The 21,831-nt window shown below is 41.7% G+C and overlaps 1 protein-coding gene across 3 annotated transcripts in view; it reads right to left on the reverse strand.

Moving 5' to 3' along the window:
• The window catches only part of PRR36 (proline rich 36), a 35,148-nt gene extending 18,979 nt beyond the window's left edge, over positions 1-16,169 (reverse strand). For 2 of the 3 annotated variants that reach the window (XM_075206912.1, XM_075206914.1), the window contains exons 1-2: positions 16,070-16,169; positions 7,577-7,744 (exon numbers count right to left, since the gene is read on the reverse strand). In XM_075206912.1, the coding sequence (XP_075063013.1) occupies positions 7,577-7,733 (157 nt within the window). In that variant the 5' untranslated portion in view covers positions 7,734-7,744; positions 16,070-16,169. Of the gene's footprint in view, positions 1-7,576; positions 7,745-8,609; positions 8,631-16,069 lie in introns of those variants that run through there. The other variant, XM_075206913.1, reaches the window with a different exon arrangement.
• Between the last annotated feature and the right edge of the window lie 5,662 nt (positions 16,170-21,831).

Consider the following 21,831-nt stretch of genomic DNA (forward strand, 5'->3'; position numbering starts at 1 on the left):
ACTTTCAGGACCTGGGTTACTGTAATAAGATGTTACAGGGGTAATAAGACTCTCAGGACCTGGGTTACTGTAGTAAGATGTTACAGGGGTAGTAAGACACTCAGGAGCTGGGTTACTGTAATAAGATGTTACAGGGGTAATAAGACTCACAGGAGCTGGGTTACTGTAATAAGATGTTACAGGGGTAATAAGACACTCAGGAGCTGGGTTACTGTAATAAGATGTTACAGGGGTAATAAGACACTCAGGAGCTGGGTTACTGTAGTAAGATGTTACAGGGGTAATAAGACTCTCAGGAGCTGGGTTACTGTAATAAGATGTTATTGGGGTAATAAGACACTCAGGAGCTGGGTTACTGTAATAAGATGTTACAGGGGTAATAAGACTCACAGGAGCTGGGTTACTGTAATAAGATGTTACAGGGGTAATAAGACTTTCAGGACCTGGGTTACTGTAATAAGATGTTACAGGGGTAATAAGACTCTCAGGACCTGGGTTACTGTAGTAAGATGTTACAGGGGTAGTAAGACACTCAGGAGCTGGGTTACTGTAATAAGATGTTACAGGGGTAATAAGACTCACAGGAGCTGGGTTACTGTAATAAGATGTTACAGGGGTAATAAGACACTCAGGAGCTGGGTTACTGTAATAAGATGTTACAGGGGTAATAAGACACTCAGGAGCTGGGTTACTGTAGTAAGATGTTACAGGGGTAATAAGACACTCAGGAGCTGGGTTACTGTAATAAGATGTTACAGGGGTAATAAGACTCACAGGAGCTGGGTTACTGTAATAAGATGTTACAGGGGTAATAAGACTTTCAGGACCTGGGTTACTGTAATAAGATGTTACAGGGGTAATAAGACTCTCAGGACCTGGGTTACTGTAGTAAGATGTTACAGGGGTAGTAAGACACTCAGGAGCTGGGTTACTGTAATAAGATGTTACAGGGGTAATAAGACTCACAGGAGCTGGGTTACTGTAATAAGATGTTACAGGGGTAATAAGACACTCAGGAGCTGGGTTACTGTAATAAGATGTTACAGGGGTAATAAGACACTCAGGAGCTGGGTTACTGTAGTAAGATGTTACAGGGGTAATAAGACTCTCAGGAGCTGGGTTACTGTAATAAAATGTTATAGGGGTAATAAGACACTCAGGAGCTGGGTTACTGTAGTAAGATGTTACAGGGGTAATAAGACTCTCAGGAGCTGGGTTACTGTAATAAGATGTTACAGGGGTAATAAGACTCTCAGGAGCTGGGTTACTGTAATAAGATGTTACAGGGGTAATAAGACACTCAGGAGCTGGGTTACTGTAATAAGATGTTACAGGGGTAATAAGACACTCAGGAGCTGGGTTACTGTAGTAAGATGTTACAGGGGTAATAAGACACTCAGGAGCTGGATTACTGTAATAAGATGTTACAGGGGTATTAAGACACTCAGGAGCTGGGTTACTGTAGTAAGATGTTACAAGGGGTAATAAGACACTCAGGAGCTGGGGTACTGTAATAAGATGTTACAGGGGTAATAAGACACTCAGGAGCTGGGTTACTGTAATAAGATGTTACAGGGGTAATAAGACACTCAGGAGCTGGGTTACTGTAGTAAGATGTTACAGGGGTAATAAGACACTCAGGAGCTGGGTTACTGTAATAAGATGTTACAGGGGTAATAAGACTCACATCAGCTGGGTTACTGTAATAAGATGTTACAGGGGTAATAAGACTCACAGGAGCTGGGTTACTGTAATAAGATGTTACAGGGGTAGTAAGACTTTCAGGAGCTGGGTTACTGTAGTAAGATGTTACAGAGGTAATAAGACACTCAGGAGCTGGGTTACTGTAATAAGATGTTACAGGGGTAATAAGACACTCAGGGGCTGGGTTACTGTAGTAAGATGTTACAGGGGTAATAAGACACTTAGGAGCTAGGTTACTGTAATAAGATGTTACAGAGGTAATAAGACTCTCAGGAGCTGGGTTACTGTAATAAGATGTTACAGGGGTAATAAGACACTCAGGAGCTGGGTTACTGTAGTAAGATGTTACAGGGGTAATAAGACTCTCAGGAGCTGGGTTACTGTAATAAGATGTTACAGAGGTAATAAGACTCTCAGGAGCTGGGTTACTGTAATAAGATGTTACAGGGGTAATAAGACACACAGGAGCTGGGTTACTGTAGTAAGATGTTACAGAGGTAATAAGACTCTCAGGAGCTGGGTTACTGTAATAAGATGTTACAGGGGTAATAAGACACTCAGGAGCTGGGTTACTGTAGTAAGATGTTACAGGGGTAATAAGACACTCAGGACCTGGGTTACTGTAATAAGATGTTACAGGGGTAATAAGACTCTCAGGAGCTGGGTTACTGTAGTAAGATATTACAGGGGTAATAAGACACTCAGGAGCTGGGTTACTGTAATAAGATGTTACAGGGGTAATAAGACACTCAGGAGCTGGGTTACTGTAGTAAGATGTTACAGGGGTAATAAGACACTCAGGAATCTGGTTTACTGTAATAAGATGTTACAGGGGTAATAAGACTCTTAGGAGCTGGGTTACTGTAATAAGATGTTACAGGGGTAATAAGACACTCAGGAGCTGGGTTACTGTAATAAGATGTTACAGGGGTAATAAGACTCTCAGGAGCTGGGTTACTGTAATAAGATGTTACAGAGGTAATAAGACTCACAGGAGCTGGGTTACTGTAATAAGATGTTACAGGGGTAATAAGACTCTCAGGAGCTGGGTTACTGTAGTAAGATGTTACAGGGGTAATAAGACACTCAGGAGCTGGGTTACTGTACTAAGATGTTACATGGGTAGTAAGACTCTTAGGAGCTGGATTACTGTAGTAAGATGTTACAGGGGTAGTAAGACTCTCAGGAGCTGGGTTACTGTAATAAGATGTTACAGAGGTAATAAGACTCACAGGTGCTGGGTTACTGTAGTAAGATGTTACAGGGGTAATACGACTCTCAGGAGCTGGGTTACTGTAGTAAGATGTTACAGGGGTAATAAGACACCCAGGAGCTGGGTTACTGTAGTAAGATGTTACAGGGGTAATAAGACACTCAGGAATCTGGTTTACTGTAATAAGATGTTACAGGGGTAATAAGACTCTTAGGAGCTGGGTTACTGTAATAAGATGTTACAGGGGTAATAAGACACTCAGGAGCTGGGTTACTGTAATAAGATGTTACAGGGGTAATAAGACTCTCAGGAGCTGGGTTACTGTAATAAGATGTTACAGAGGTAATAAGACTCACAGGAGCTGGGTTACTGTAATAAGATGTTACAGGGGTAATAAGACTCTCAGGAGCTGGGTTACTGTAGTAAGATGTTACAGGGGTAATAAGACTCTCAGGAGCTGGGTTACTGTAATAATATGTTACAGGGGTAATAAGACTCTCAGGAGCTGGGTTACTGTAGTAAGATGTTACAGGGGTAGTAAGACTCTCAGGAGCTGGGTTACTGTAATAAGATGTTACAGGGGTAATAAGACACTCAGGAGCTGGGTTACTGTAATAAGATGTTACAGGGGTAATAAGACACTCAGGAGCTGGGTTACTGTAATAAGATGTTACAGGGGTAATAAGACACTCAGGAGCTGGGTTACTGTAGTAAGATGTTACAGGGGTAATAAGACTCTCAGGAGCTGGGTTACTGTAATAAGATGTTATAGGGGTAATAAGACACTCAGGAGCTGGGTTACTGTAATAAGATGTTACAGGGGTAATAAGACTCACAGGAGCTGGGTTACTGTAATAAGATGTTACAGGGGTAATAAGACTTTCAGGACCTGGGTTACTGTAATAAGATGTTACAGGGGTAATAAGACTCTCAGGACCTGGGTTACTGTAGTAAGATGTTACAGGGGTAGTAAGACACTCAGGAGCTGGGTTACTGTAATAAGATGTTACAGGGGTAATAAGACACTCAGGAGCTGGGTTACTGTAATAAGATGTTACAGGGGTAATAAGACACTCAGGAGCTGGGTTACTGTAGTAAGATGTTACAGGGGTAATAAGACACTCAGGAGCTGGGTTACTGTAATAAGATGTTACAGGGGTAATAAGACTCACAGGAGCTGGGTTACTGTAATAAGATGTTACAGGGGTAATAAGACTTTCAGGACCTGGGTTACTGTAATAAGATGTTACAGGGGTAATAAGACTCTCAGGACCTGGGTTACTGTAGTAAGATGTTACAGGGGTAGTAAGACACTCAGGAGCTGGGTTACTGTAATAAGATGTTACAGGGGTAATAAGACTCACAGGAGCTGGGTTACTGTAATAAGATGTTACAGGGGTAATAAGACACTCAGGAGCTGGGTTACTGTAATAAGATGTTACAGGGGTAATAAGACACTCAGGAGCTGGGTTACTGTAGTAAGATGTTACAGGGGTAATAAGACTCTCAGGAGCTGGGTTACTGTAATAAGATGTTATAGGGGTAATAAGACACTCAGAAGCTGGGTTACTGTAGTAAGATGTTACAGGGGTAATAAGACTCTCAGGAGCTGGGTTACTGTAATAAGATGTTACAGGGGTAATAAGACTCTCAGGAGCTGGGTTACTGTAATAAGATGTTACAGGGGTAATAAGACACTCAGGAGCTGGGTTACTGTAATAAGATGTTACAGGGGTAATAAGACACTCAGGAGCTGGGTTACTGTAGTAAGATGTTACAGGGGTAATAAGACACTCAGGAGCTGTATTACTGTAATAAGATGTTACAGGGGTATTAAGACACTCAGGAGCTGGGTTACTGTAGTAAGATGTTACAAGGGGTAATAAGACACTCAGGAGCTGGGGTACTGTAATAAGATGTTACAGGGGTAATAAGACACTCAGGAGCTGGGTTACTGTAGTAAGATGTTACAGGGGTAATAAGACACTCAGGACCTGGGTTACTGTAATAAGATGTTACAGGGGTAATAAGACTCTCAGGAGCTGGGTTACTGTAGTAAGATATTACAGGGGTAATAAGACACTCAGGAGCTGGGTTACTGTAATAAGATGTTACAGGGGTAATAAGACACTCAGGAGCTGGGTTACTGTAGTAAGATGTTACAGGGGTAATAAGACACTCAGGAATCTGGTTTACTGTAATAAGATGTTACAGGGGTAATAAGACTCTTAGGAGCTGGGTTACTGTAATAAGATGTTACAGGGGTAATAAGACACTCAGGAGCTGGGTTACTGTAATAAGATGTTACAGGGGTAATAAGACTCTCAGGAGCTGGGTTACTGTAATAAGATGTTACAGAGGTAATAAGACTCACAGGAGCTGGGTTACTGTAATAAGATGTTACAGGGGTAATAAGACTCTCAGGAGCTGGGTTACTGTAGTAAGATGTTACAGGGGTAATAAGACACTCAGGAGCTGGGTTACTGTACTAAGATGTTACAGGGGTAGTAAGACTCTCAGGAGCTGGATTACTGTAGTAAGATGTTACAGGGGTAGTAAGACTCTCAGGAGCTGGGTTACTGTAATAAGATGTTACAGAGGTAATAAGACTCACAGGTGCTGGGTTACTGTAGTAAGATGTTACAGGGGTAATACGACTCTCAGGAGCTGGGTTACTGTAGTAAGATGTTACAGGGGTAATAAGACACCCAGGAGCTGGGTTACTGTAGTAAGATGTTACAGGGGTAATAAGACACTCAGGAATCTGGTTTACTGTAATAAGATGTTACAGGGGTAATAAGACTCTTAGGAGCTGGGTTACTGTAATAAGATGTTACAGGGGTAATAAGACACTCAGGAGCTGGGTTACTGTAATAAGATGTTACAGGGGTAATAAGACTCTCAGGAGCTGGGTTACTGTAATAAGATGTTACAGAGGTAATAAGACTCACAGGAGCTGGGTTACTGTAATAAGATGTTACAGGGGTAATAAGACTCTCAGGAGCTGGGTTACTGTAGTAAGATGTTACAGGGGTAATAAGACTCTCAGGAGCTGGGTTACTGTAATAATATGTTACAGGTGTAATAAGACTCTCAGGAGCTGGGTTACTGTAGTAAGATGTTACAGGGGTAGTAAGACTCTCAGGAGCTGGGTTACTGTAATAAGATGTTACAGGGGTAATAAGACTCACAGGTGCTGGGTTACTGTAGTAAGATGTTACAGGGGTAATACGACTCTCAGGAGCTGGGTTACTGTAATAAGATGTTACAGGGGTAATAAGACTCTCAGGAGCTGGGTTACTGTAATAAGATGTTACAGGGGTAATAAGACACTCAGGAGCTGGGTTACTGTAGTAAGATGTTACAGGGGTAATAAGACACTCAGGAGCTGGGTTACTGTAGTAAGATGTTACAGGGGTAATAAGACTCTCAGGAGCTGGGTTACTGTAGTAAAATGTTACAGGGGTAATAAGACTCTCAGGAGCTGGGTTACTGTAGTAAGATGTTACAGGGGTAATAAGACACTCAGGAGCTGGGTTACTGTAATAAGATGTTACAGGGGTAGTAAGACACTCAGGAGCTGGGTTACTGTAGTAAGATGTTACAGGGGTAATAAGACTCTTAGGAGCTGGGTTACTGTAATAAGATGTTACAGGGGTAATAAGACTCTCAGGAGCTGGGTTACTGTAATAAGATGTTACAGGGGTAATAAGACTCTCAGGAGCTGGGTTACTGTAATAAGATGTTACAGGGGTAATAAGACACTCAGGAGCTGGGTTACTGTAATAAGATGTTACAGGGGTAATAAGACTTTCAGGAGCTGGGTTACTGTAATAAGATGTTACAGGGGTAATAAGACACTCAGGAGCTGGGTTACTGTAGTAAGATGTTACAGGGGTAATAAGACTCTTAGGAGCTGGGTTACTGTAATAAGATGTTACAGGGGTAATAAGACTCTCAGGAGCTGGGTTACTGTACTAAGATGTTACAGGGGTAATAAGACTCACAGGAGCTGGGTTACTGTAATAACATGTTACAGGGGTAGTAAGACTTTAGAGAGCTGGGATAGTATAACATGATGTTATAGCTGCAATAATACATTAAGGAACTGGGTTTCTACAGTCAGATGTTCTAGAGGTAATAAGACAAGAACTGTCTTTATGAACTAAGATGTATCAAGGGTAATACAACATACAGACGTTGATTTACAATAATAAAATGTTACAGGGATAATAAGACATTTAGGAGCTGGGTTACTCTAATAAGATGTTACAGTGGAGAATTGGACACCGCTAGATACAGATAAATAAAGTGCTTCTCATACTACTGTATGAAAACTCTTCCTGTCCTTGACCGGTAATACTTAGTAACCATGTTACATTGACAGTGGATATGTAATGCTTCACAGACACTCCTACATGTCCCATGGGCTAACTAACACTAGCTAGTTAATAATATGATGCTAACTAGCAATTATACATGAAAAATATATTCCTTCCCTATAGAATACAGTCTGTATCTCTGCACCCACTATACTCAGTGCATGTCTCCACTGCACAGTCGTCCAGTATATGTTGTGCTGGTATAAGTGCATAGAAGTAAACAATAGTGACACAATTGGGCTGGGGTAGTAAGACGTAGGTTATACGGTTCACTCACCTGCACTCCTGGAGGTTGCTGGTCGGGAGGTATTTGTGGCTACTTTGGGAGATGGAGAAGGGCTTCCCGGTTTTGTGCTTCTAGATACAGAGGATCTAGAAGTTAGAGGTTTCTTTGGGGTCCCCCCCTTTGTTTGACCGCTGGTGGAGGAGTCCATATTGATTTAACCTGCAGTGAGGATAGATGTGGTTATTAATTACATGGTTCTAGGCAGAATATAATTGCCCTATTTGTTCTCTGTATGACTGTCCAGCCTCTGTGTAATCCTGTGTAGCTACGGTCTTCGCCCCCGTCAGAGAGGTTTCAGGTTGGCTGTCTTCGCAGCTGGAGACAAGTTTGATACCAGACACTGAATTAATTTTGAGTTAATAGTCTAGGTCACCGAATTTTGGGCTGTATAGTCCTAGACGTATTAATTATGTAGAAAAAGACAGATGCTGTCTACACCTCCTACCCATCACCCACACAAATATAGATTCACAAATGTTCTTAAATACATAGTCATTAACACATAGATACGTTCAAAAGAGAGATGACACAAACATAGGTTTGTTGTATGTAGGTGGAAATCTACAGCCACACAGAAGGAACAAACCGTGCACACAATTCACTGCAGAAACTCACCCGTTCCCAAATCCACAACTGCCTGCAACAAGCGCCTCATTTTAATTCAGATTTGAGGTACTTTGCATTTGAATGGGTGCGCCCTTCCCCCCCATGACACAAAACACTGGGACACAAGAGCCATCAGGGAGACCCTGAAACACACAGGCTCAGCCACTTGCATCATCTTCTATGTTTACACAAGCCACACACACACAGCACAAACCTCACTGTGGCTGTGGTAGATGCAAAATAACACACTACAACAATAGACTCAAAAGACAAGCAAATGTAGACAAACACTGCATTACTGGCATGGCAACACACACAGACCCACACACTTCTAAGATAATTGTATACACACAGAAAGGTATTGTACAGACGAATTACACACAGGTACCCTGAGACAATACGGCACCTCTTCCCTCACCTCTCTGCCGCTCGGGTGTGTGTCTATGAGTCACTGCCTCTGTCCCTCCTCTCCACACAGAGACAAGTGTCACAGGGAGAAGAAGAGGAGATAGATGAGAACAGGGTACCAGGGAGAATAAACAGGCCAATCAGAGGAGAGCACAGCATTTGGATACCCGCTCTTGCATTCATGCTCCCCCCACACTCCCTTGTTCAGGGGTGATGTGAATATTCATACACTCCCAGGGGGGAGATTAACGCTCTCTATTATCCGTCCAAGGAGACGGCTGGAGAGATCAATAGAGCTTCCTCTACCACACAACAATACCCTCTGCACTTACTGAAAGGACTGGCAGCAGCAGCTGGATTGGCCTCATGGACACACTGTGTGTGCCTCTGCCCTAATGCAACTCACACAACACACAACTAGTGTGCACGCAGTCTACAGAGCCACATTTTATACTGCAAACATGTAAAACAGTCTCTTACATCCAGTATAATAACACTATTACATAGGCTGGGGACTCCTGTGCTGGCTGCCTGGCAACAGACTGAAATAAAAGGATATGAAAGCTGACTTAGGTTATAGATTTAGGTACAAGCTCTATCAGTTGCAGCTTTCAATTTTCTTCTTGTTAAACAGATTTGTCCTGCTAGTCTATCCATCCTCCGGGAGGGGGACGTCGCCATACATTAATCCTTACACTGATGATGAACAAACGCCAGACAGCCACTGAGATTCATAGTTTATACCTCTAACAGCAACATGGAAAGAAAATAAGCATAAACAAGTGTAGAATCATACAGTGGAGACAGGTAAAATACTAGGCTAGGGAAGGCCTGTATTTAACACATATGCACATGCAGTCTTGCTAAACATCACTACATTAACGGACAGTAAAAAGAAGCAGTATTTTCACCATTAAATTTTTTTTAGATCAGTATAAATTGCTCTGTCCTGATACTACAATATTGTGCTGCAGAACAACCTACAGAAGACATATTACATTTAAAATAATGGATCTTTCAATATATTGTAAGGGTTCGGGCCACCCTGGGCTAACACACTTGCAGCGCCCACCTCGCTTCCCACGACAGGTTAAAGGTAAAAAAACAAACATGTCCTTAATTTAAAATCCGGCTTCTCTCACTCCCACCCCCCACCCCCAATCTTTACTTTTGTGAGTTTAGAAAACTCAGCTCCACTTGGCTTCTTAAACAGATCACAGCAGTCTTTGTCACGTAATTCGTTTTCATTAAAAAGAGAACTGTATAGGGGAGCGGAGGCGTGAAAAAGCGCTACTGAGGGCGAAGGTAGATGGGGGTTGTCACAATAGCGCCTGTCTCCGTCCTTGTCGCTACTCTCATCCTCAACTCCAGCACCAAGACTCATTGGGTCGAGTCATTAAGCAGAGTATCTGTTGTTTTCGGCGTATCCGCCGTAAAATGCTACCGCGTCCAAGTAATCTATAAGAGCAAACAGCACTTACTACAGCCTACAATGTAGGGGAGTGAACAGGGTGGGGAATGGGCGGATTTACATAGGCAATATACTGTATGGCCAAGTTAACATGTGGCGCACTGAGAAGTGCTCTGGATTGCTGTTGGATCTCCTGCTCCAGCTAGGGGTCTGGTTTAAGTGTTTATTAAAAAAAGGTTTTATTACCCCACCCCCACCGCCCAGGGTTGTGGCAAGAACCCTAGTGTTTTCAGCACAGGGCTGAGTACCCCTGGGGGGGAACGGGGGGTGGGGGAATCGTTTTGTAGATCCCATCACCCTGGCAGGGGACCTTATGCTGCGGGTTCCCCTGCTACAGTGTAGACAAAGTCTAGTGCTCGTTGTGGTAAAATCGTGGGGACCCCATGCTTTTTGTCCCCCCGATTTTGCTACTACCAGCACTAGGCTGGCAGCAATAGGATTAAACTGCTTGTGGTGAGGGGGGGGGGGGGGGTGGGGGAGGGGGGGGAACACTGATTTTTTAATTTATTTATTTTTCCCCTGTATTCTGTCAGCGGGTCCAGCAGCTGATGCCTGCAGGTAATTGTACGTATCACACAGTGTCTTGTGTAGGAGAGCAGAGCAGAGTAAAAATACTTCATATTTCACCCACAATTAATATTACAGACAGCAACACAGAATAGCAGGTAACACTGCTTATTAACAGTATCCTCAATTCTGGTCACTATTACTCATTTACATTTTTTAATATTTTCGCTAATTTTGTGATTTGTCATTAATCCCAAATAATACATGGGGAACTCTAGTATTTTAATGAATATCAATAAAGTTATGTTTTATATATATATGAATTTTTCTCAATCTGATAGTCTACATTTAACAATTTAAACCCTTTGAGTGCCCCTCTATATATATTTTCTCTTTCTCTTTTCTTTTTCAGAGTAAAAATACACCTATAGTCAGCAACACACGTATCTTGAGATCTGTTCCTTGTTGACTACAGAAGTATGCAGAGCCAAATTTACATGGGGTGTAAAAATTCTTTGCTGTGGGAATATATCAAGATAAAACCTTAGTACATTTTTATTGATGGTTTTTTTTCTTTCGAGAATGATTCACTTATATTTTAAAATTAATTTCAGTTTACACCTCTCCCTGTCCCAATTTTGCACCCCCTACAATCTTCTGCCCTAGCCAGCAGCCTAGTCAGACTATTGAATAATCAGGCCCAGGTTGTTGGTGTTAATGTCAAATTAATCTGACCTTTTATTCATCATAGGTGAAGAGTTACTGGGGAATTTGATCTGAAATTATATCTATTATCTTCATCAGTTGTGATTGTTTTACATGGGAAAAGGGGAGTGAGCTACTGGATTGTGGGTATGGCCAATGTTAATTGTGGATGTGGTTGGTTAGATTGTTGTGTGTCCTCGACAGATCCCGATATGCACTGATTATTTGTGGAAACAGTAAAATCATCATTTCAAAGTTCAACCTATCCCTTTAAGACCACCTTCTTCATTCATTTCTACTATTAATCCTATGTCCACTCACAGGGGTTAGACTAGGAGAGATCCTTGCAATATCTCCCCTTTGCTTACAGAGAGGTGAGTTGCTGTACAGATGGACAGTCAGCCGGTGACCACTAGACTTTGTCGGTGAGAGTTAGGAGGGAAAATTTATCTCTCTGGAACTGACCATCATGCAGGATGTAGAAGAACTTAGGAAACTCTTAAGGAGATTTATCGAGCTTGCTCACTACAACTTTCAGTAGGTCAACAAAGGCAGCAATATGGCCAGGGATGCCGCGTAAGGGAATTGGAAACTTGGATAAAGTCCTGCTCCTTGTTCCCGCTTGGAAAAATAATTTGATGGCCACATGGGAGGCTAGTCACGTTAGACACCCCAAGTAGCCCCCCAAAGGGGTCACAATGATCAAGAAATCAGGTTAAATGTGTTCTACATTTAATATGTAAAATGTTGGTAAGAGAACATGATGACCCTAGGTCTATATTTCCCTGGGTTGGAGCACCCCTCCGTGTACTGACCACTAGCCTTACAGGCTACGAGACTTTGAACCATAAAGGTAGGTTACCTAGGGGTGGAAGTCCTGGTCAATCCAGAGCCCCACGTTGTGGAAAAAGACATACAGGTGTTAATGACAAGAGGAACCCACCTCTGTCATGTCTACAGGGATAAAGCTCCATTGAGAGAGTGTTTGAGCCCTTTACTTTGCTGGCAAAGCCACAGGCGTTGGTAAGCCCAAAGAGCAGGGGGTCGAAAAGCCAAGTGAAGAACACAGCTGGCGCTAGCACTAGGAGTATAAGGACCAGCAATCTTGATCCTGGGCTGGACGAACTTCAGGACATTCCACTCCATTTGGACTGTGGTGAACCAGGGTTTTGTTTTTTGTTTTTAAAAAGGGGCAGTGCCCAGGGTAAGAGGTAGAACTCATTGGTAGGATGTTACAACGTTCACTGGACTCTCTGTAAGTGCACAATGCTGCAAGATTATAGCTAGCAGATTTACTATGCAGTGATATCCATTATGGGCACGTTCATGATTTAGCCACTTGTTTATTCTTTTGCATGAGCCATCAGGTTTGTGATGTCAGAGGTGCCATAGAATTCAAAGTTATTTTTTTTTTTGCAAATATCTTTTATTCGCCTAGTCTGTCTCTCTAACGCCTTATTATTTTCATAATAGTAGATTACTTTCTTTGTCAGTATGTAAAATACAATAAATGCAATTTGCATTATTCAAAAATGTAGTTTCCTCTTTGTAAGATACTACAATTACATGTGTGTGGATGGAGAACAGCTAATGCAAAGCACCTCTCTCTGCACTCGTTGTAATGCATGATGTAATGACATTAGTAAGAGCACAGCCAGTCTAGCGGTGTCTCCTATGTACCAGCCTAGGTTACTACTGCTTGTATATTACTTTTATTCATATTACTGTACTTTATTGACCAATTCCGCAAAGCGTAGCTACATGAAAATGGTGCTAATACATTTTTAATTAACTCCTTATTCACAAAAGACTAAAGTTGTGTTTTAGAACAATACATTTAAAATAATAAGTGACTTTACTATCAGTCTATATAGAATGTTAACTAAATATAATTAATGCAGGAATCTTTTACTTTAAATCTCAGCAAACTCACAACAGTAGTCTGCAGCAGTGGAGAATCTGGTTTTAAATACATCATTTTAAAGACAATATTTAAGGATACATTTAACACAGTTTATGTGTGAATTTGACTCTAGGGGGTAATTGTATCAAGCTGAGAGTTTTCCGGCGGGTTTGAAAAACCGATCAGATTCTAGCTATCATTTATTTAGTACATTCTACAAAATGACAGCTAGAATCTGATTGGTTGCTATAGGCAACATCTCCACTTTTTAAACCCGCCGGAAAACTCTCAGCTTGATACATTTACCCCTAGATGTTCATACAACATACATTACAGGTTGTTTAGATGATTAGACAAGAGCACAAGGCTGAAACTAATCACCACATCCAGTTACACAAGGGTTTTGTAAATCTTTAGTGAGTGAAATTTTCTGTTTTATTAGAGCAGGACTTTAGAGAGTCAATTAATACTCTCCACTCTTGTCTGACTCTGCGCAGCCTGCAGATACTGTATGTCTTTCCTTAATAAACTTCAGCATCTATTTAGATTTCACGTAACTTCAATGAAAGTTTTCTGTGTGGTAGATTTCAGCCAAAGAGAGCACTGATTGATTTTACTGTGATCTGCAGTATATACACTGTATTATGGTCCTCAAGTGGAACTCTACAATATATACTGGTCATCAGATATAGATCTACACTATATAATAGTAATAAGATGGGGCTATGGAATATATACTGGTCATCAGATATGGATCTACAATATATAATAGTAATAAGATGGGGCTATGGAATATATACTGGTCATCAGATATGGATCTACAATATATAATAGTAATAAGATGGGGCTATGGAATATATACTGGTCAACAGATAATAATCTAGGATATATACTGGCAATTAGATATGGATCTACAATATATAATGGTGACCAGATGGGGCTATGTAATATATACTGATCATCATTTGAGGTTCGACATTGTTTACTGGCCATCAGATTGAACTAAGTAATAAAAAAACAAACATATGGGGAACATCTCAGAGCTTAGTGCAGTCCTCTGTAGAAAGCGGAAGAAGTAAGAAATTGCAGGCACACTTCTTAGATCATATCGCCTCCCTAACCCTAGTTGTGAGACAACAAGGGCACTTACCAGAGAAGCTACTTAGAGGTCTACTGAACAGAAGTCGGAGGCTGCTCTGTAAGATAAAGTACATGGTTCAAGAATTTATAAATCATTCCATAAAAAAGCCTCTTATGGGAGAGTTGCAAGGAAGGACGCCATCAACTACAGAGATGTGCTAGAAAGTCTTGTGGTCTGAGAAGACTATAGATGAACTTGTTGCCTGAATGCTAAGAAGTTTGTATGGAGCAAATCAAAAACACTGCACAACAGCCAGGTAGCACTGCCCCCACCGTGGAACATGGCCGTGGTAGCATCATGTTAGGAGGATGCTTTTCACATGCAGGGACTGACAATCTCATTAGGATCACTTGGAAGAAGTTGCACATTAAATACAGATTCTGGACACAACACTACTACCCTCTGCCAAAACACTCAAACTGGGGAGGAAGTTTCAAAAAGTCTTTCAACAGGACAATGATCACAGCAACACTGGAGTGGCTGAAAGCGAAGGGAACAGATGACAGTGAGAATCCTGGCTTTAATCGCATCAAAAATCTATGAGAAGACCTCACCCTTACTGTCCATCACGCTCGCCGACTAACCTGACCCAAGTTTGCAAGGAGTAATTGGCAAAAATTGCTCCGTCAATGACAGAAATGCTCTCACACTAACACACACTAATATTCAAATATTATAGTAGTGGGATGTCTCTCTCTTTTACCTGAACTTATTATATATAACATTATATTTCACAAAGCCTTAATGATTAGGAACGCTGTAGGCAATGTTGACATTGGCACCAAGCAACTCGAAGCACGCGCTTATCAAAGTGTGTGTGTACAGATCCATTCACTTACATTATTTTGTTTTAGACCCAACATCAGAAAATGTTTACTATACTTTGTTTATACGTGGTAAACGCATTGAGCTCTTAATTTTAATTCTTGTCTGAACTGGTCCTAATACTGACACACACACAGGCCTTTAGAACAACACATGCTTAAAATTCAGCACTACAAAGTACTAAATCTCAAAATAACACTTAGGGTGTGTATCTGGGCTTTGTGACAGTGAATGTGTCAGTCCTGTAATAAGGGATGGAACATCATAGAACAGAGGAGCAACGCGTTTTACTTGCAGTAGGGGCCATGTGCATTATAGGAAATGTGCTGACTGTTTTTCTCTACATGTGGAATAGGCTCTTAAACATACCACTTAATCGAACTTCCTATGTGTTATGAGGGAGAAAATTGGATCAATACAAAATTATTATAACACCACAATAAAAGTACAATGATGCACCAAACACACAAACATAATTGCTGACAAAGAACCCTTCCACTATATAACTTCCAGAGACACTTTGCTACTGGAGAGACGCTACAAGCAGTGACCCTAAACATACAGTGGAAACCCCCATCTTACATAACATAATTTTACTTTATTCTAAATAATGTTCCTGCAGATCAACTAATGCAACTAATGAAGTATACAGAATAAGATCAGATACAATTGCATACAAAGTTTTGCTGTGGATCTTTAAATTTATATTTAAATAAATGCAACAGAAAGTAAGTCCTCTCTTCTACCTCACAATTAAGACACGTTAAGTAAGAACTAGGGTACATATATGAGCCACCTCCTACTCCCACATACTATGACACCATGAGACACAGACATAACACCCCAACCACCACCCTCCGCTCATACACACTGTATCTTAGATATATATATACCCCCCTCCCTAACATACTGCAATACCTTCCAAGTAAACACAGCACAGGTGCAGCAAGCAGAGTGGCAAAATTTTCCTCTCTATCCCAGCTCCACCTCACACTCGGAACTGGGTCGCACATCAGGATTATCTAGACTACCTGGTCACATCAATTTAGCATTGATTATACAACGACAATATGACACACACGGGAGCAACCTATAATCCACGGAACGTGTCCCCTCCCTGTGCTAGGTGACAAGAGAAGACGTGTAATGTTTGCTGTGCCCACCAGGTGGCAGTACTATCCTCTGCACATATTCTCTTACTTAACCCATTCCTCAAATGTGATCATTAACCCCTGCAGAGCATAGCACTGTTCTCCCCTCTTGCTGAGGGAGCAATCTCCATGGTAATAAGCCTCGTTAAATGGGCAGGAAGCAGAAAGATACATTAATAAGGCTCAGGGGAGGAAGCCATGCTCTGAGCAAGAGCATATGCATGTATCTGCAGTAAGTATCTATTAGTAAATACCAGTTGTACTGTTTATGGCCAGATGATCCTGGAAGGAACATTCTGAAACCTTTTAATGGAATCTTATATGGTCCCGAGTCAAAGATTTTTGTTCATGGGGAAAAAGATAAACATTAATGTTTTAAGCACCATATATTATTATGTACAGTGTCAGACTGGGGTGTTAGGGGTAAGCTCACCAGAAAATCTAGTCATAGGGGTCCATCTACCATGTAAAAATGAATATAACAGGCCTCATGCAGAGTCAGGCGCCAAGACTGTAGGCGTAAATTACGTCTGTTAAAATGGCGTAAGTTACTTAGTATGCCCTAATCATGAACAAATTAAAAAAAATTATTTAAAAAAACAATACCCTCCCCCCAAAAAAGGCTAAACCAGCTGTAGCACTGCCAGCCTAAATCGGATGGGCAAAAAGTGTGTAATGCCCCGGAAAATGCCAATAAGGCGCTAGGTTATGTCTGGTGGTGCTATGTCAGAAAAACCCCTCAGCGGCAACCAGCCCTAGGCCAATCAGCATGGGGCTGAATTCTCTTGATGATGATGATGATGATGATGATGATGAATGGCAATAAGTTTTTTTGTGCCATCCCCCAAAAAGTGCTCTCAACACCAGCAATTGCTGGGGGTAAGGGGGTGGGGGTTTGGAGAGTGTATGGTTCCCCCTTGGGTGAAACTGCGTGTGACATAAGCAGAGCCTCTGAGCAGAGCGAGCCGCTGTATACTGATTAATAGCCACCAGGCCGCCCGACCTGTCCTCCATGTTGCAGCTCCGCAATGGGCAAGTCTTTCATGCTGTGTGTTTTTATATTACAGTATTTTTTGCTCTTGCAGTCATGGGTATGCTGGCATTTGTACTAGCATTCCCAAGCTGTTTAGGGCTGTCATGGTTTTCTGGGACCAGTAGTGCACCAGGCAAACAATGCTGAAATCAATCTTTGAATTGTTTATTACACCAACATGCAATGATAGTTCTAGTGCTTCAGCACAGGGCTGTGTTTTTCTAGGGGGTGGGGATCATTTTTTTTGCAGCCCAGTTCCCCTAGGGAATTCAGCCCTGTGCTGAACAGGTTAGGGCTGATTGACATTAGGACAGGGGGACCCCACGCTGGGGGTTTCTCGTTATAGAGTCGCAACCCAGCCTGTCATAGCCTAGTGGTGGTAGCAGCAATCGCAAGGGAAACCCACGCTGTTTCTCCCCTTGCAATTACCACTACCAGCTTAGGCTATCAGCGCTGGTGTTGGGAGTACATCATTTTATAAAATCTATTTACATTTTTTTTCCAACAGGTCTCTGGTGATGATGGGGTAGAGCTTCCGCACCAGATATACCTCCTGACCGGCATATCTGTCTCTACCTCACAGGTAAACACCCCTTTACTGTAACCCATCCTCTCCTTCCCCTGTTCCACCTCTTCAGTAAGGAGATGTGCATAAAAGGTCAGATTCATGTTCGGACATACAGCCGTTTGCGCAGAGTATCTTGTGTGATTCCACACTACGTATGCAAACGGTCATTACACCAATCAGCGTAATTGCAGACAATTCCACACGCAACTGTCTACTGCAGAATGGGTAGGAAAGGAAAGGAGGGGGCTAACATGTGTCATGTACAGTAAGGGCATTCTAATGCAAATGTGGCCGATTTAAGTCCTATGTTTGTGTGGAAAGTACTCTCGATTTCATACATATCTTTTAAGCCCCCTACAGGGCAGGTGGAAACATCGACAGATAGTGATGACTGACATGTCATAGTCTTTGTATTATAAAGTACACGTATGCATGCCTGTAGCTATTACAGAACAACTGTATGCAGAAAATATATACTATAAAAACACATTGTGGGCCTCATTCATCAAGGAACGCAGAATGAGCATTCTTTAAACACGTACATACATCAGGCATACTCACGCTGTATTGTAAAGATACGCCTGTTGTTGAATACAGGTGTGGGTCTGCTCTGCTCTAACAGTCAATACACTGCAGGATACGTCCAAATGATGTGGAATAGAAAGTCCCAAAAGAAAGCACAGGGCAAAAAAAACCTACTGAGTGCTTGTCACCTGCTAATAATATAGTTATTAATGACAATACATTTTTTTTCTAAGTTTATTTTTTAATTTTTTTAAATACATTATTAAGATGTTATTAGTGTTATTAGTGTTTACTCTACATACAGTTTTTACAGCTGCTCCTGATTGCAGACACATGTTCTAGTTTCCATACATGACCGTGATCACTATCACTCGGCACTTACACCAGAACTTACCTTTGAGTTGCCCAAAGCTTGAATCAGACGCTGCTGCGTGCGCTCCAGCTTGGCGCACCTTTACTGTACACAGGGGCGGACCCAGACATTTGTCCTACCCCGGGCAATTTTAGGGGGGGGGGGGATTTAGGCCCCGCCCCCTTTCTGTGTTCTAAGGCTGCCGGCGGCTGCACAGTATGTGCAGGTCCGTTCAGCAGTGAAAGTGTGCTGTCCCGCTGCTCTGATTGTGTTTAAAACACAATCAGAGCAGCCGGGCAGCATGCTGTCCCTGCTGAACGGACCTGCACAGTCTGCAGCTGTCGGCAGCAAGCCCCGATCGCCCCCCCCCCCCTGGATCCGCCACTGACTGTACATGACTTTGTGCATACGCCCATTCTCCTCCCTATTTCTCCCCCGAAATCGTAGCCTGTAGTAAGTGTCCTTTGCGCTCGAAGATGAATTGGGCGTTGCTGTGTATGCTGCGGCTCTGGGCATGCATAGTGTGATCTTACGCACATATCGGCATGTACGTTCCTTAATCAGTTAGACCCTGTATGTACAGTATGCATTAAAATCATCTTTATGTAATTAATGTAGATTTTTTTTTTTTTAAAGTTTTATATTTGAAAACATTTTTTTTTATAAATCATTATAGCATTAACGATTATTATTTTAATTTCTAATAAAATAAAAGTTTTTTGCCTTTTGATGTGAACTTTTATTGTACATATGCATGTGCGTATTCTGTTCTGTGTGTCTACGTGTGGTAAGTAACATTTAGGAGGTGAGTACTTCCACCCAATTAAAATTGGAGCGTATCTTGAGATCCGCTTGAATACAGATGGATCTTCGCTCAAGTTGCATGCTCTTTTTAAACACGGAACGTATGTAAAAGTTGCATTGAATCAGGCCCAAAATGTATAATATGGATGTAGAAATGTATATCTTTTGTGCACTTGCAACGTTAAAAAAATGGTATTCTAGGTTTAAAGGCCGACCTTACACCCTACTCTAAATGACCCTGTTAGGGTCAAATTCCGTCTGAGAAACTTCTGCAGCCAAATACAAAATAAGGAGAAAATTCTGCTCATCTGTACTGTATAACCCTGATGACAGCCCTGAATGTGACATACACATTGCTGGAGCATGATGTAATATTTGCACTTCTACTGTCGTTCCTGCGTTCAGTATATAATATGACTGTTCCCATCACAGTAACCTGCAATGAATACCCAGCTTCAGCTGAGCTTCTAACTCTGCCTGTTTCACGGCAGTAACCACACTCTGCTGTTATTATTATTGTATTAAAACCTTCAAGGGAGGAATAACATTTGCTACAGTATTGCAATAAAGTAGCATAAAAGCACTGAGAGCAATAAAAAGATAATGTATTAAAGAGTTGCTCAGAGTGAAAGTGAACGATTCAAGTGAGAATGTTTCTTTATCCAATATGATGACAAGTCCTGTATTGTTACAAGATTTATTTAAATTAAAAAATAAACAATAAATCTTTAAAAGTTTTGACAGAAGCACTGAGAAAGTGATAAATGGCAGATGTACTGTATATATGTCCTTAATATGTGTTTTATAACCACAGGGAGATTTTTGTATTTAGGAAGGAGCTTCCCAAAGAGTGTTTTCAGCTGTGGCAAAAGCCGGTATAAGGGTCCCTGGGGTTATGAATGTAGAGAAGAGGGCGGGCTCCATTAATAAGGCCCATTCAGGTTCTCCATCTTGCTAGCAAGTTGCTAGTATTCAGGAGTTGCACCTGATGAGGTGGCGATAGAAAGCTGCTAGGCAGTTCCCTCGCTCTCTCTCACTACCTGGGGAACAGGTCAGATGCCTGTAGAGAGACATTGCAATTTGTTACCAGTAAGTGCTGATATTTTGTGCGTGTAGTGCCTTCATTTTAGAGAGGGTATTTCTCCTGTATTAGTTAGAAGCCGGACAGGCTAGGATTTTGTTAATGTTTTATTTGGATGCTGGTGAATAAAACTAGATGAGGCTACTTGAACCAAGATACTGGACTGATGCATGTGAAGTGCAGCCATTCTACCTAAAGAAAATGACACCCCTAATTGTGACAAGGGGCGGGGCTATGGTACCACCCCCCCCCCTCTCCCACACTTGCCCGCTCACCCCAATGAGAATACACAGCATCTTCCTCCCACTAATCCAGAGTCAGACTATACATTCGATGGAACGCCTTCTGCTCCTTCCACTTGTCCTTTTGCACCTTCATTCTGATTAATGTACTAAAAACATTCATACAAACAAAAGCGACATTTGCTTCAGCGCTTTTGTACATTATCTATTACAAGTCTGTAGCAAAGTTCTTGCTTTATTAAATATGATTAGTAAAATATAAATTTATATTTTTTTACAATTAATATGACATTTAAGAATGAACAGATGTGACTCACATGTAGGGTTCATATATTTTTGAAATTAAGAAGTTGAATTGTGGGAAAAAAAGCATTGTAAGTTAAAACCGGGACACAGGAGTGTTCAGATTTATGCCTTAGTGGCTAAAAAGTCAGCATTCTTATGAATGTTGGTTCAGCTCACAAAATGGCTGATGTGCCTCAATGATGTCACTGGTTCCTCCTGATTTCATAGGCTGCCTTCTTATGACTAATTTGACATCATACAAAGTGGTTACCTCCATTTCATAGGGGTAAAGGGTGCCATTTAATTGTAGTTACTCTTCACACATTGTTAGGAACTCCTTCAGTCAGCACGACAGAACCCGGAATCTGCTCCGATGTCTGGTGTTCACTGGAGCCCCTAGTGGTGGGGACAGACTTGGCTGCAGACAAACGGAGGGTCGTGTAGTGTGCACTGACTGGGGAGAACCCAGAGGCAGCGTGGTAGAACACAGCGATGTGAGGTCCAGGCAAAAGGTCAAGGGCCGGCAGCAGACAGGGATATCAGAAAACAAGCCGTAGTCAGGGGTCACAGGCAATACAACGAAGTCCAAAAACAAGCCAGGGGTCATACACAGGAAATCCAATAATAGAGTAAACACAG

The sequence above is a fragment of the Mixophyes fleayi genome, chromosome 4, assembly GCF_038048845.1.
Source record: "Mixophyes fleayi isolate aMixFle1 chromosome 4, aMixFle1.hap1, whole genome shotgun sequence".
Taxonomy (NCBI): domain Eukaryota; kingdom Metazoa; phylum Chordata; class Amphibia; order Anura; family Limnodynastidae; genus Mixophyes; species Mixophyes fleayi.